This window comes from Guillardia theta, assembly GCF_000315625.1.
Source record: "Guillardia theta CCMP2712 unplaced genomic scaffold GUITHscaffold_20, whole genome shotgun sequence".
NCBI classification, from domain to species: domain Eukaryota; class Cryptophyceae; order Pyrenomonadales; family Geminigeraceae; genus Guillardia; species Guillardia theta.
This window is the reverse complement of record NW_005434654.1, coordinates 851,246-864,551: the sequence shown is the minus strand read 5'-3', so window position 1 is coordinate 864,551 and position 13,306 is coordinate 851,246. Positions and strand designations below refer to the sequence as shown.

The 13,306-nt window shown below is 52.3% G+C and overlaps 4 protein-coding genes across 4 annotated transcripts; 2 read left to right on the top strand and 2 right to left on the bottom strand.

Annotated features, from left to right (window-relative positions):
- Positions 1 to 948: 948 nt before the first annotated feature.
- GUITHDRAFT_61359 (hypothetical protein) lies at positions 949 to 1,779 on the bottom strand (the record flags this gene model as incomplete). The annotated part of the gene is made up of 2 exons (XM_005835852.1): positions 949 to 1,426; positions 1,544 to 1,779. Coding segments are annotated over 2 exons (714 nt in total), but the record flags the coding sequence as incomplete, so codon positions are not given.
- A 3,044-nt stretch (positions 1,780 to 4,823) lies between these two features.
- Positions 4,824 to 5,989, top strand: GUITHDRAFT_162352 (hypothetical protein). Its single transcript, XM_005835851.1, has 2 exons — positions 4,824 to 4,883; positions 4,931 to 5,989. Exon 2 carries the CDS (start codon positions 4,971 to 4,973, stop codon positions 5,814 to 5,816), a length of 846 nt encoding a protein of 281 aa, XP_005835908.1. The 5' UTR covers positions 4,824 to 4,883; positions 4,931 to 4,970; the 3' UTR covers positions 5,817 to 5,989.
- Positions 5,990 to 7,485: 1,496 nt separating this feature from the next.
- GUITHDRAFT_136553 (hypothetical protein) lies at positions 7,486 to 10,601 on the bottom strand (the record flags this gene model as incomplete). Its single annotated transcript, XM_005835850.1, has 11 exons — positions 7,486 to 7,546; positions 7,597 to 7,655; positions 7,699 to 7,824; positions 7,919 to 8,029; positions 8,058 to 8,094; positions 8,124 to 8,330; positions 8,377 to 8,447; positions 8,493 to 8,597; positions 8,644 to 8,697; positions 8,838 to 9,065; positions 9,120 to 10,601. 11 exons carry the CDS (start codon positions 10,599 to 10,601, stop codon positions 7,486 to 7,488), a joined length of 2,541 nt encoding a protein of 846 aa, XP_005835907.1.
- A 1,039-nt stretch (positions 10,602 to 11,640) lies between these two features.
- Positions 11,641 to 13,299, top strand: GUITHDRAFT_93596 (hypothetical protein). Its single transcript, XM_005835849.1, has 8 exons — positions 11,641 to 11,802; positions 11,914 to 12,358; positions 12,426 to 12,607; positions 12,654 to 12,770; positions 12,829 to 12,894; positions 12,940 to 13,006; positions 13,053 to 13,117; positions 13,172 to 13,299. The coding sequence occupies exons 1-8, from the start codon at positions 11,656 to 11,658 to the stop codon at positions 13,238 to 13,240; spliced, it is 1,158 nt and encodes a 385-aa protein (XP_005835906.1). The 5' UTR covers positions 11,641 to 11,655; the 3' UTR covers positions 13,241 to 13,299.
- The last annotated feature ends 7 nt before the right edge of the window (positions 13,300 to 13,306 follow it).

Sequence of the window (13,306 nt, the reverse complement as noted above, 5' to 3'; positions counted from 1 at the left end):
TCTCCTCCCCGGCTTTCCTCTTCTCTTCCCTCCCCTACCATGTTCCTCGCCATCCTCTCCCTCCCCTCATCTCCCTCCTCTTCCCCTCCTCTTGTCCATCGACGTGCTCTGCTTTCCTCACCTTTGCACATGAGCTTCGAGCACAACCTCCTCTGCTCCGAGCTGCGAAGAAATCTCACAATCTCGGACATCACCATCGTCATCGTCAGAACCTCTCAGGGACATGGCAGGAGCAGTTGAGGAAGTCCTCCAGCTCCTTCCCGCATGTCTCTGCTATCACACTCTGCGACCTCCGAGGAGCAGTGTTCTCCTCTCCTCCTCCTCCTTCTCCTCCTCCTCTGTCTGCCATAACGACCGCCGGCCCTGTTGGCGAGGCCGATCGGGGGACAGGGGAGCGAAAAGGGGCCGGAGGTCTAATAAAAGAATCCATGAGGTGTACGGGAGTGCGGGAGGGGACGGAAGGGGGGAGACGGGCAGGACTAGCAAGGGAGGGGGAGGAGACGGAGGCGGGCGGAGGAGGGAGAGGGTGAGATTAAGGGGAGGGACGAAGAATAAGGCGGAGCCAAGTCTGTTTCAGCAGCGCATGCAGACTTTGTAATGTTTAATAGAACAATATAAGCAAGACAGCAGCAAGGGAATTCTTAACAAGAGAGCACAACAGGAAGTGGAAGACGACGGTAATATCCCCGTCGTCAGCTCAGAATCGACCAGGGGGACCGACCCGCCCCTTCTCTACGGCAGCATCTTCCAGCAATCGATGTGGCAGGGATCAAAACCGGCCGTAAAGATCGCTTCCTCCTCCCTGCCCCACGTCGTGCATGCCAGGTACTTGGGGTTCTTGCTGCGAGTCGTGCCCTCCTCGGGGGAGCCCTTGAGGACCCCGACCTTGACGCCCTCGATGTTGTAGACCCGTGCGGTCCCGTTGCTCAGCACGGCAGAGATCATACCTGACCTCTGGGCGAAGCTGATGGACTTGACGCTGTTCCTGCCGCACTTGACCATCATCAGCGGCGTCTGCCGCGCCTTGAGGTCCCACAGCCTCACTGTGCAGTCGTCGCTCGCTGTGACCGCCAAGTTCCCGTCATGCGACAGCTGGACGGAGGTGACGGTGTTGGAGTGACCTTGGAAGACGTGTACCAGGTGCGAGCTGCTTCTCGCGTCCCACAGTCGAGCCGTGCAGTCTCGCGATGAGGAGAGGAGGAGATGGCTGTCGGGCGATCCGGCGATGCTCGTCAGCGGCCCGTCATGCCCCATCAGCGTCCTCAACGGCTTGCTGCTGGCGCCGGACGCGTCGAAGATCTTGACCGTCTTGTCCCATGATGACGTTGCGATGCTGTCAGAGAGCGCTATCCATGCTGCGCTGCTCACCACGTCCGAGTGTCCCCAGAGCGTCAGGCTGGCCTTGAGGGACTGGCGCCTGACGTCGCTCCTCCGCCCTTCCTCCTTGTCCCCGCCCAAGTTGTCCAGGGCAGGCAACTTCCAAACTGCGAACAAGGGTGAGATGTCACTGAATGCAACAAGATCAAGGCTCAAAGCAAAGCACACACCACAGCAACTCCGGTCCCCCGAGGCTGTGCAGAGTATCCTCTCAGTCCTGTGAAACTTGGCCGAGTTGACAGAGCCTTTATGCCCGTTCAAAGTGAACAACTCCTGGTAGTTGGCTGCAGACCAAACCTTCGCGCTCTTGTCAGCCGACGCACTCACCAGCAGGCCATCGCCTCTTCCTCCCCACGAGCTTGACGTCAAACTCCAGACCCCATCTGTGTGCCCCTTCAGCTGCCCCACCATCTTCCACTCTACAGCTTCATCATCGTTCCCCTGACGAAAGACCCGTGTCACCGCTATCGACGAGTCTTTGAACCTTCCCACAGCGTTGGACATGAACTTCAGTCCTCGAGACTTGATCTTCTCCCCGATCGACTCCTTTCCCCCCAGGGCCCCAGCCGTTGGGCTCGCGCGCGATGAAGCCGCTGCCTGCAGCGTCCCCTGTTGGGCCTCGCCAGGAGGCGCCGCTGGCTTGTTCGGATGCCCTCCCTTCCACCTCTGTGACCCACCACTCGTGCCCTTAGGAGGAGATTGAGCTCGAGCAGGCGATGCAGTCTTGTCGTTCCTCTCGTCCCTCCTGCATGTACAGCATCAATCGCCACCCTCAGGGACTCGCAGCCTCACTTGGCATTCATGATCTTGTCGAGCTCCTCGAAGCTCAGCTGCGGCTGGGGCCTCCGATGGGACAGGTCGACAAAGGAGGAGGGCGAGTCTTCCGCATCCCCGTGCTTCTCTGACGCTGGCGAATGGTCCCCAGGCATGCTGCTCCTCTGGTGGAGGGATGCTTCTAGCGGCGAATCTGTTCCCGATTCACTCCTGCTGTCCTCAGCCCAGCCCCTGGAGAGGGGCGAGTGGGAGGGCTCCTTGCTGTTTAGCTGAGTCTTCAATCGAGCGTTTTCCCTGTGTCCCCGGAGTCAAGCATGCGCTGAGGAGACAAGTGGAGGGCATACAGGAACAGCAGTTCAAACTCCCGCTCAATCTGTGAGAAGAGACTCCTCAGGTTGACCAGGTGGAGGGGAACCTGCTGGCTGTGAGTGGACAGGACAACCAAGGAAGGACAGAAGGACTGCAACCTGCTCAGAGATCTTGCTCGCACTCGAGATCATCCCTTGTTGCGTCGTCGCCATGCTCCGAAGACGAGGGCCTGCATCACAGACTCCATTATAGGGGTACATCATTGAAGCCATGTCATATCAAATGCAAGCATGGTCCTCGCTTCCAACAGCTTCCCCTTCCTCCTTCCACAGTTTCATTCTCGGTCCCGGCGTTTTCGCTTGACGCTCTACTGTCCTTGAAGCATCTTTTCGCTGCTTATCTCTTTGTTCGCATCTCCCTTTCCCTATTTGTCGAGATCATCTGTTTACTAGATACAAAATCATGCCATCAGGACTCACATCAACTCTCACTGATCGTTTCCTCCCCCATCCTGTACCTCCTCCCTCCCTCCCTCCTCCCTCCCTCCCTCCATCCATCGCCCGCATCTCCTCGCAGCAACTACATTTCTGCAGAGCATTTCTGGGGTTGGCGGGGGGTATGAGTCGCAAAGTCCCCTTCCCAGTTTCAACAACTCGCATTCTTGCTTTTGTAAAACACACGAGAAAGTTGATTTTGTGGCTGATTCTCCTAATCAGATAATGAGCTTGAGTGCTACAGGGCGTACTTCGGAACATCGTCCGGGCCCGGGGCCCGGCCGGCGCTCGTGACGTGATGACGACTGAAAGGTGTTCAACATGACCGACAATGAACATGCAAAACCCCGGGTCTTTTCAAGGACCCGGTGGAAGCTCCGATGGATAGGGGGTAGGGGTTACCTTCCCGTCTCAGTACGTATTTGAGCAGATCAGTGTGGACACTCTGGATGGGGTGGGTTGTCCATTGTGAGCCCCAGAAGCCGTAAGATCACGACTTCTTGCTTTCACCAATGAACAGTAAAAGGGCTCCATGAAGGTGGGGTTGCCAGGTCCTGGTTCTCCACAGTGTTGGCCGATACGAGCATATTGGGGGTGGGTAGAGGGTCAACAGGAGCTCTGGAATTCCGGCAAAATCGAGGTGAAAGTTGATTCTGAGTCGCCCGTGGGGGTGGTTTCAAGATGAAGGGTGGTTTAGACAAGCTGATAACCCCTACCCCCATTCCATTATACAAAGTATTAGGGAAATGATGGGTCTACTAGGTACTACCACCATCAAAGCACCCCCTCACCCCCTGCCTAAAAACAACACGAGAGGTACAATGATTGCGCAGGGGGCCGTCGGGGGGTCGTAGATACAATCGGGGGATAGCATGGAATCGGTTCTAGAATCAGGGGGTAGGAGACTTTGCAGGGACGTGATCTGGTACTAAGGGTGGGGTGAAAATCGAGACTTATAGGGGTAGTCAAAGGATTGGGAGCAGGAGCTGTCCGCCACGAAACGTGACCAATTTCATGAGGGTGGGGGTGATTAATTCAAGACTAAACCACGGTTCCATGGACGTAGAAAAAAACAGTCCGAAGGGGGTATTGATGGAGGGGTAGTATGCAGAGGAACACTCAGCGGGGTGGTCTGTTCCGTGAGGGTCTGCCGAAGGCAGGGGGGTGGGGGATGTGCGGGTGGGGTAGAAATTAAGATTTTCTGTACGACAGCAAAAATAATAGGTCACGTCACCACTACTGGCCATGGGGTGGTCATGCGGATAGAAGAGCTATGGAGGGTACGGGTGATGGGATGGGGGGTGGTCGATGGGGGAGAGGGTGGATGAAAGATGTTTTTTATGAAGAAGGGGGTAGGGTAACAGATGCATAGGGTCATAGGGGTGGGGAGAAAGATTGTAGTGGGGGAGCCTATTCTCTGAGGGGTAGGGTTTATGTTCTAGGGAGATAGGGGTGGTGCCCATTTTTGGCGCAATGATCGCGGGGGAGGGCCACAAGAGCTGATGAGCCAGCGCGAGAACTGAGAGAAGAGGTTGAGGTCAGGGGGCATGGGATGTCAAGAAGTTAGAATGATCAGTGTAACTTAATCTGAAGCATGAGAAGTAGATCAAGGATATGATGAAAGACAGAGATTGAGTCAGAAGGCGAGATAGGTTCCAGATGCGACGCACTCTGGAAGATGAGAGACCGAGGTTGCAGAAGCATTTTGAGGGCTCTTGTACATTTCATGTCAACGAATAATTTTCATCACATTTGAGCGATGTCGTTAATACTCTGCGTTGCATCCACTTAGCGCATGTTTGTCGCATTTTTGGCATTTGATAGCCTCACGTTGCTCTCGCACGAAATTTGTCATGACATGCTGATCTTAGGTTGTGGCGGTTGCAACTCTTTCTTTGCTACAAGTTTGTTCGTACTGGAGCATTCCCGGTCTCACTTTTTCACTTCGTCATTGAGAGGTTTGATTGATTGTGCAGATTTATCACATATTTTGAGTATCAGTTTTCACTCCTCCCAATGCCGGTTGGCAAGTTCTTGTCGGAAGAATTAACTCGTTTAGAGCAATGTGATGTCAAGTTTGCGGACGGCATGATACGCTACAGCGATCTGAAAGCTCACTTACGTCAATTGTTGGAAAATCATACAAATGACGTAATCGAGCGTTCGGAAACCTATTGCGAGGCGGAGTGTCCTGTTTGCCTCGATGTATTGGGGAAATCAACCAGCGTGACAATGACATCATGCGGCCATTCGTATCATACGATCTGTTTGATATCCAGCCTGGGGGACGGCTTGTGTACATCCTGCCCTCTTTGTAGGACTAGTCTGAGCAAACTAGTTCCTACCGGGTTTGATGGGGTCTGCTTCAAGCTGATCTGCAAGATTCGTATCAACGTCGACACAGCACAAGCATGCCATAGATCGGTGCTTGAAGATATTAAGCGAAGGAAGCGAGAGTGCGAGAAAGATGCCGAGAAGTTGTGGTCGTTTCAGATAGGAAGGAAGAAGGGCATACTGAAGACCATGAGCTCCTTGTTGAGATGCATCGAGGCACTGGAGCGATTCAGCAAAGCGACTGCAACGGGTATTTGCAAAATCAGCAGCAAGATCGCCAAGACCCTTGATCCAGAGCTCGGTGCTCGTCTGAAGGAAGAATACGTTACTCGCATGCTCTACTACCAGGATTGTGCAGAGGACGGAAACAAGACGACAGCAAATCTCAAGGCAGAGATTATTGAATACATGGAAAATTTCTCTGCTGGGAGGCACATCAGGAGCAATTCTTCTTCAAGCACGGGATTTCGTTGTCTCATCCCGCAGATTGACGACATGCAATACGTAGCAGAGACAGAGGTGAATTGACACAGCCGGAATTCTGTATTCTCCTTCATTGATTCTTCTCATCTTTGCCTGTTTGTTTTTGATCCTTCGTTAAATCCCAAGGCATGATCTTGGGAAACCACCCGGTGACCGTGAAATGAGTCACGACTCAGTTTTTCTCAAAGCCTCCAAGAAATGAAAAAAGTCAAATTCGCTATCACTTTCTCTTCTCTTATCCTATCTGCGAGTCATGATCTGTTTATCCGACACCCGCTCTTGGCATCTTCTCTTATCTGAGGCTCGGTGTCACAGTGCCGCAGTGCAGTCACGGGCGGGCGGTGGCGCAGTGCCACGGCGCCGCTGAGCGGGGGCCCGGGCCGGGCGGCCGGGCCGGGCCGGCGCCCCCGGCCCGGCCGCCCGGCGCGGCTAGTAATTTCGATCATTCCACTGATAATTAGTTAAGTTATGTGAGTTCATGCCCGCACCAGGATAAAGAGCTAGAGTCCTCCTAGCAGCCTTATCGTTATTACCTATTAGCTCAATTAGAATATCATCCACCTTCTACCCTACCTATGACTGCGGTCCTCTTTCCTGCCTGGTGACCCCTGGGGAAGAGTCATCTGCAAGTGCCGCCATGCTCTCCAAGCTCATCCCCGAGAAGCTCACCATGCAGGTTGCTGCGCGAACAGATCGCTCCTCTCGACTTCTCCTCTCTCCTTGTGTGTGTTAGAGCATAATGTTGATGATATGCTTCCTGCGTTCTTCCGAGAATGCAAAGAATGGCTGTGACTACGATGGTACCGAACTGGTTGCCGACCTGACATCATTTCAGTCATGTTATGTTGATCGAGTTGTCATGCTGTTGCATGCGCTCCTTTAGGGCATTCATGCGCTCCGTTAGAGCATTCATGCGCTCCGTTAGAGCATTGTTAAATCTTGTCCGAAGTATGAGTTTGAATCGAGTTAGGGGGAATCCTGTAGAACATGATCATATCCTCCATCGATTTTTCAAATCCCGAATTCCTCTGTAGATATGTGGTATGTCATTGTAAGCTAGAACATGGAGGACCAATATCTCTATATCTTCTCCTTCTCCCTGTTGCACTCTGTTGCATGTGTCAAAATCCGCAAGGTGACTCACTTGCGATGTTTCCCTGCAGTCTTTGGGCCTCTTCCCCTCCCAGAACGCCATTGCCATGGGCGACAAGGAGTACCACTCTGCCGTTAACATTGGAGCCACCATGAAGGCAAGATACAACAACTGGAGGCACCAGGGCTGGTAAATAGCTCTGTATTATTTCTTACCTCCCTCCACCCTCCGGAAGACATGCTTAGAAAAGCTTCATGACATGAGTACATAATCTTTTGAGCAGCAGTTTTTTCCGCATAAAAAACGACGTTTGCAGTGATTTGTTCGTCGTTGGTCGTTTCTGCGTCTCGTTCACTGCCACGATCGGAATGCATGCATGTTGCAAGAACCGCAAGTGAGAATGACGGGAATTTTCATGGAGCGTGCCAAGGCGAACCCTGGGATACTTCCCTCGGACAAAAGGGTTTATCGATGTTGGCGGTTCAAAAGTTGAGAGCAAGCAGAGGAGTGCAAGAGACAGCGAACGAGAGACGTTCACATCAACTTCCGCTTCTCTCCTGCTCCAAACCCGACAACTCCCGCTCCTCTCTTCGACAGGTTCGAGCAATGGCTCTACACTCCCTACTGCTCGCTCATCCATTTGGAAGCACCTTCCGCCCAATCCTTCCCCACAAAGGGGATGCTGTAGCATATGCGTCAGCCTCTCCCCATAACAGGAGGTGAGACAAACACCTCCGCACAGCGTCCAGGAGAGGAGACTCATCATCGTCCTCGTCGTCACCCTGCGCTCCCTGCTTGGGGTTGAGAAGGATCGGTGGTCCATGGCAAGAAAACCTGCACGACGACTCCGACCCGTCGACCAGAAGACGCGAAGAGACTCCATGCTCCTCCCTCCTCTCGCTTCTGCTCTGTGACGCCGAGGATCTTGCCGTTGAGCTCGGTCGCCCTCTGCCGCCATGCCTGTTGACAGGATTCAGTGCGCGAGGACAGGTAACAGAGAGAGGGGAAGGGAAGTGGTCAAACAGAGCGACAAGTAGTGAAGGTAGGTGCTCACCTCAAAGCAGACAGGGAAGACTTGAGCACATTCAGGCCTCTCACTGAACTCAGGCAGGGGAGATCGAAAGCGGATGCAGCTCTCGCAGAAGACCTCATCTCCTCTCAGTTGCTGCTGGTGGTCGGCAACTCAAGGATACCTTTCCTGTCGCAACGCAACGATACTTCCGATGCTCCCTGAAGAACAAACGTTCCATTCCCCTCACTTGCTTGCGATTTCGATCAAATCTAGAACCGGCAGGATCACTCGGTTGTGTTCTGGCACAAACACCATGACCACACACCTGACGTCGCAGAAGACTTCGGTTAGAGCGTCCTCTTCAGCATTGGCTAATCTGCCGCTACAATATCTTGCAAGCTCAAGGGGTTCTCCGTAGATTCCTCCGCGAGCAAGAGCTAACTTGTTGTTTCTGCTTTGGCATGATCATCAACCACAAGTATTGAAAATGTCAGGCTCACGGGTCTAGGCCTACGCCAGCAACAAGCAAATCTACTTTGTCCTTCATCTGCCTCCAAAGCGGCTGATCGTCCTGTAGAAGATTGAGATGACTCGCGGCGATCAAGATACTTCTTACTTTCGTGTTTGATTTCGAGTTGGATACCTCATCTTCAGGTTCCTCAAAAAGATTGCCGGCTGCGATTGTTGGGCAGCTTTCTAACTCGTTGCAAAGCTCGATGCACTGATGAAGTCAACGTGAAACACGAATGTAACCCGCTTGAGATAACCTTGAAGCAAACAGGTTTGGAATACAAAGAGTCCTCGACATCTTTACGCAACTCCTGATATACAAAAGTAAGTTGGAGAGCTTTGATACAACACACAACTATCTGTTTTGTGAAACAATAATCCACACAAACAACAAATACGAACCGACACAGAACAAATTATGGAAGAAAACTCAGGGAGAAATCTAGAGCACCTCTAATTTCCTTTCAAATTCAATGCTTCTCTGCATCTCCTTGGCTGCAGCTCTGAGATGCTCATCGATCACCATCATGATCAATTCAAGAAGATGAAACCTGCTCGACAGAGAGCTGACCGTAACTTCTTCAGGTTCAATATCCAAAAAAGGATCTTTGGGGATATTCCTTCTCCTCATACATGGCATCCCAGGAACTTTTTGGAGCAAGTCAAAGTGAGTCATGATCTATGTTTTTGGTAAGAAACAGTGGATGTAACAGAATCAACAGGAAAAAATCACTTTCTGCATGCTTGCTTTCATGTCCATCCTGCCTAACGAGACCGCAAGGCTGGGGTCCTCCTCTGCGAGGATAGTATCGACCACATGTTCCCTCCCGATCTCATAACCAAATTGTGGCATTCGGCTGCTGGGAGACGAGATCAAGTCGGACGGCGCAAACTGTTCGCCACAGAAGTAACAGGGGGTCTGTTGTGCAAACTGTTTGAAAATCTCAACATCTTGCCATTGCAACATCTTGGCCTGTTGTCGTTTCGATTTCTTCTTCGGTCGCATGTATTGCAGCATCTGCTGCACTTGACCCTCCACAGAGTCGATCATCAAGATGTCCACGACAATCGTGATTGAGCCCCCCTTGTCAAACTTACCCGCTACCAGCTCGCGTTCTAGGCCTTTGAGCAGCTGGGGCGCAAGTGCTTTGCTTTTCCCAGCTGGGAGGACGGAGTGCAAGTCTCTTCCCTTGATGAGAGTATTGAATGGTATGAAATGTTGGTAGCCCGCGGTCATGCTCGAAGATGTGAAGATGTTTGTGATCATCGTGCTCTTGGGGAAGTAGACATCGTCGTCCTCCGTCTCTCCGAGAATGGCGTAGAGGGCCTGCGGCATAGGGTTCTGCTTCTTCAGCCCGATCCTGAACCTGCACTTTCTTTTGACGACCCTGTCCAAGTAATCTCGGACTGCATGGAGATAGATGGAGATCCATTGATCGTTTGTGTCTCCAATCCGGTAGCCATGGGGATACAAGTCAATGGTCCACAACCCATTCGAGGAGAACTCGGGAGATGAAAGCTTTGTATCCTTCTGAAAGCATCTACAGACACGGGAGAAGTCAGATATTGTCCACTCTACGCGCTGCCATCCATTGTGGTTGATTTCGCTGATTTTCTCGGGAGCATTCAGGGTGATTCCAATGATGCAGAACAGAGTCACTCGAACGACGATGGTTCCATCCATCGGCTTGATCTGATCCTTTGCCGTTTCCAGCAGGAATCCATTCCTCAAGTTGAAGAGATACTCGCGATCAACAAACTTCTCAAACCCGTAGGTGTGATTCACCTGGTCGAAGGATTTACAGAACCTGCGCGACAACCCCATCTGTACCTCCATCCCCCAGCCCTCAGGTTTGTTTCCGACCGACCGTGCCTTGTTCGACACAGACATCTGAGATGATCTCGACATCACTGAACTCCCAGAGGAGGAGGATCGATCATCAGCCAGTCTAGATGCTGCCTTTTGAGCCGATGCTGCTCGAGATGCATTCTTCTGCTTCGAGGAAGACCGCTTGTCCTCTGCTTGTCTGAGGATCGATATCTCCACCGTCGCACTGACCGTGTTCGACTCGGTTCCTTCCAGGCACCCTAAGTTTGTGACAAAGAAGCTCGTCGACTCGGGGTCCGAGAAGCCTTGAGGGTAGAAGCTCATCCTCCAGCTCTGCTGGTATTCTTTCTTGCCTGTCTTGAACTCGGTGGTAACACAACTGCTCATGCCGAGGGACGAAAGCTTACCTACCTTCCAATGAAATTTTATCGTTGTGCTGCTCTCAGACACAATCTCCTCTTCCTTATCAGAAATTGAGTTGACGATCCCACCGCCGAACTTGCTCAATACTGAACCCAACATGTTTATGGTGCTTCCAGCCTCGTGTTAGGGCAATTCAGCCGTCGCCCAACGTGTCGTCATTTCATGGTGATATTCAATATCGTAAACACAGGCTACAGTGCCCGAAAGGAGCGTCGTATGCAAGTGATTTCCCCGGATTCGTAACCACCAGTCATAGCGGACGATCTCTTCACATGCGAGGGAAGCAGTTCAACATGGACACAAGTCTCAGACCTTGATTGATCCCTGATCATCCATTCTTCTCATCAGCTTCTCCTCCCCTCTTCACTCCTTCTCTTCATTTCACCACCGTCCCACAAACCAAACTTGTGTTCTGGGCAATCCGCCGGATAAATGAAGTCTTATTTTCCTGCAATCATCATTTAATTTGTCACTATCCCACCCCCTTATTTAGAGCGCTCATATGAAATCTTTGAGGAACTACCCCTCCCCTTTACCACGGTCACCCCCCGTCCTATCGAGAGGTCTACCACCCTACCCACTAGGTCACATTCACAATTATACCCTTCTATCGCGAGCACCCCTTGATTTAACAGTGAAATGTACCCCTGCACTCCGCCCTTTGTCTACCACCCACCACGAACGTGCGACAGTCACCCATCGTCCCACTACCCCCATAAATCATTACAAAGGTACCGGTACTTGTATTTTCGACACCGGTACCTTGAAGGGTGGTACATGTAAGGGGAGGGGGCGTCTGGCCCCTTCGAACTGCTGTGTGAACACATTTTAGTAAACAGTTTTTAGAATACAAACCTTAAAATTAATATTTAATCACTACCAAGAAAAATAAAAAAACACCTTTGCTCTCTTGCGTCAGGGAAGTCATTCTATCATAGTACCCCCCTAGGGCACATCACCCCCATCATTCACGTTATTCTACCCCTACCCCCTGTCACCTAACATCGCCGCCTCCGCCATGGCGTTCCTTCCTGTGCGGAGCTTGCTCCTTATCGGCGTCATCGCCTCCTCCTCCGCCTTCGTGCCCTCAGTTTCTCTTAGAGGAGCCTCCCCTGCTCGTTCGTCCCTCCCGGCTGCGTCCAGGGTCGCCCGCCATGGAGCAGTGGTGAGTTGTTTGACATGTGTTCTCTCAATGAGCCATCGTCGCCCTGCTTGCTTGGCATGTCTCTTGCTTATTATGTGATGTTCAAAGAGAGAGCTCTGAATGATCCAGCAGGTTGCCACCAAGATGAACACTGAGACGAAGCCAGAGGGGTTCGGTGCTTCGCACACCTCCTTCTACACCAGCGCCAAGGCCAAGGACAGCTATGCTACCTTGGATGAAGTGCTCAACCAGAAGATGAAGGACGAGGGAGTTCGCCAGGTTACCCGGGAGATGTTGGATGCTGCTGTTAAGATCACCGAAGCTCTCCGCGTCAACCTCGTTACTGTTGCTGACGCTCAGAACTCCGTCTTCGGCGACGTTCAGCTCGGCGTTGATGTGATCGCCGACAACATCATGTGGGATGCTGCCAAGGCCTCCAAGGTTGTCAAGGAGGCTGCTTCCGAGGAGGAGCCTGTTCTCGTTGAGACCAACCCCAACGGTCGCTTCACCATCTGCTGGGACCCCCTTGATGGATCTTCCATCGTTGACAACAACTGGGCCGTAGGAACCATGATCGGTGAGCAGGATATTCGTCTGCTGTGCTCCTCCTGCCCCTCTACTTCTAGCTGACTTGTGCATGCTAGGCATCTGGGACAAGAAGACTGGCATGCTCGGCGCCACCGGCCGTGACCAGGTTACTTCCATCGTCGTGCTCTACGGACCCAGGACCACCGCCCTCGTCGCTTGCGATGATGGTGTGTACGAGTTCACCTGCGGAGCTGGCAACAAGTGGATCGCCTCCCGCGAGAAGATCCAGATCAAGAAGGTTCTGACATGGCGACACGGCTGAGCAGCCGCTGACCTGTTGCCAGGACTCGAAGATCTTCTCGCCTGCCAACTTGCGCTGCTGCCAGGAGGACGCTGGATACGATGCCCTTGTGAAGCACTGGATGGAGAAGCGTTACACCCTCCGCTACTCGGGCGGACTTGTAAGTTCCATTGAGATTGTCTCTTCTCGCCTTCCCGTTGCTGACTGACGGTTGTCAGGTCCCCGACGTCTACCAGCACTTCACCAAGGAGATGGGAGTCTTTGCCAACCCCACTTCCCCCAAGGTGCTGCAGAACCCATGATGATGCAGCATGTAACTTGCACTACAGTCTCCTGCTAAGCTTCGCGTCGCATTTGAGATCGCTCCCTTCTCCCTCCTCGTTGAGAAGGCTGGAGGTTGGTCGAGCATGCTCGGGGTTGCCGTTTGATTTGCGCGATGCAGGCAAGACATCTGATGGCGTCACTGGCAACTCCTGCCTTGATATCAAGATTGAGGCTGTCGATCAGGTTGTTATCTCTAGATCTTGAACTCTTTTCTTCGCTCATCTCCGTGCCTTGCAGCGTACCCCTGCTTGCCTCGGCTCTGCCAACGAGGTCGATCTCTTCAACAAGATGGTTCTCGGCAAGTAAAAAGATTTTTGGTATCTCTTGCATGAACTAGTCAAAGCAAACAAACAACTATACGAGTCAAAGATT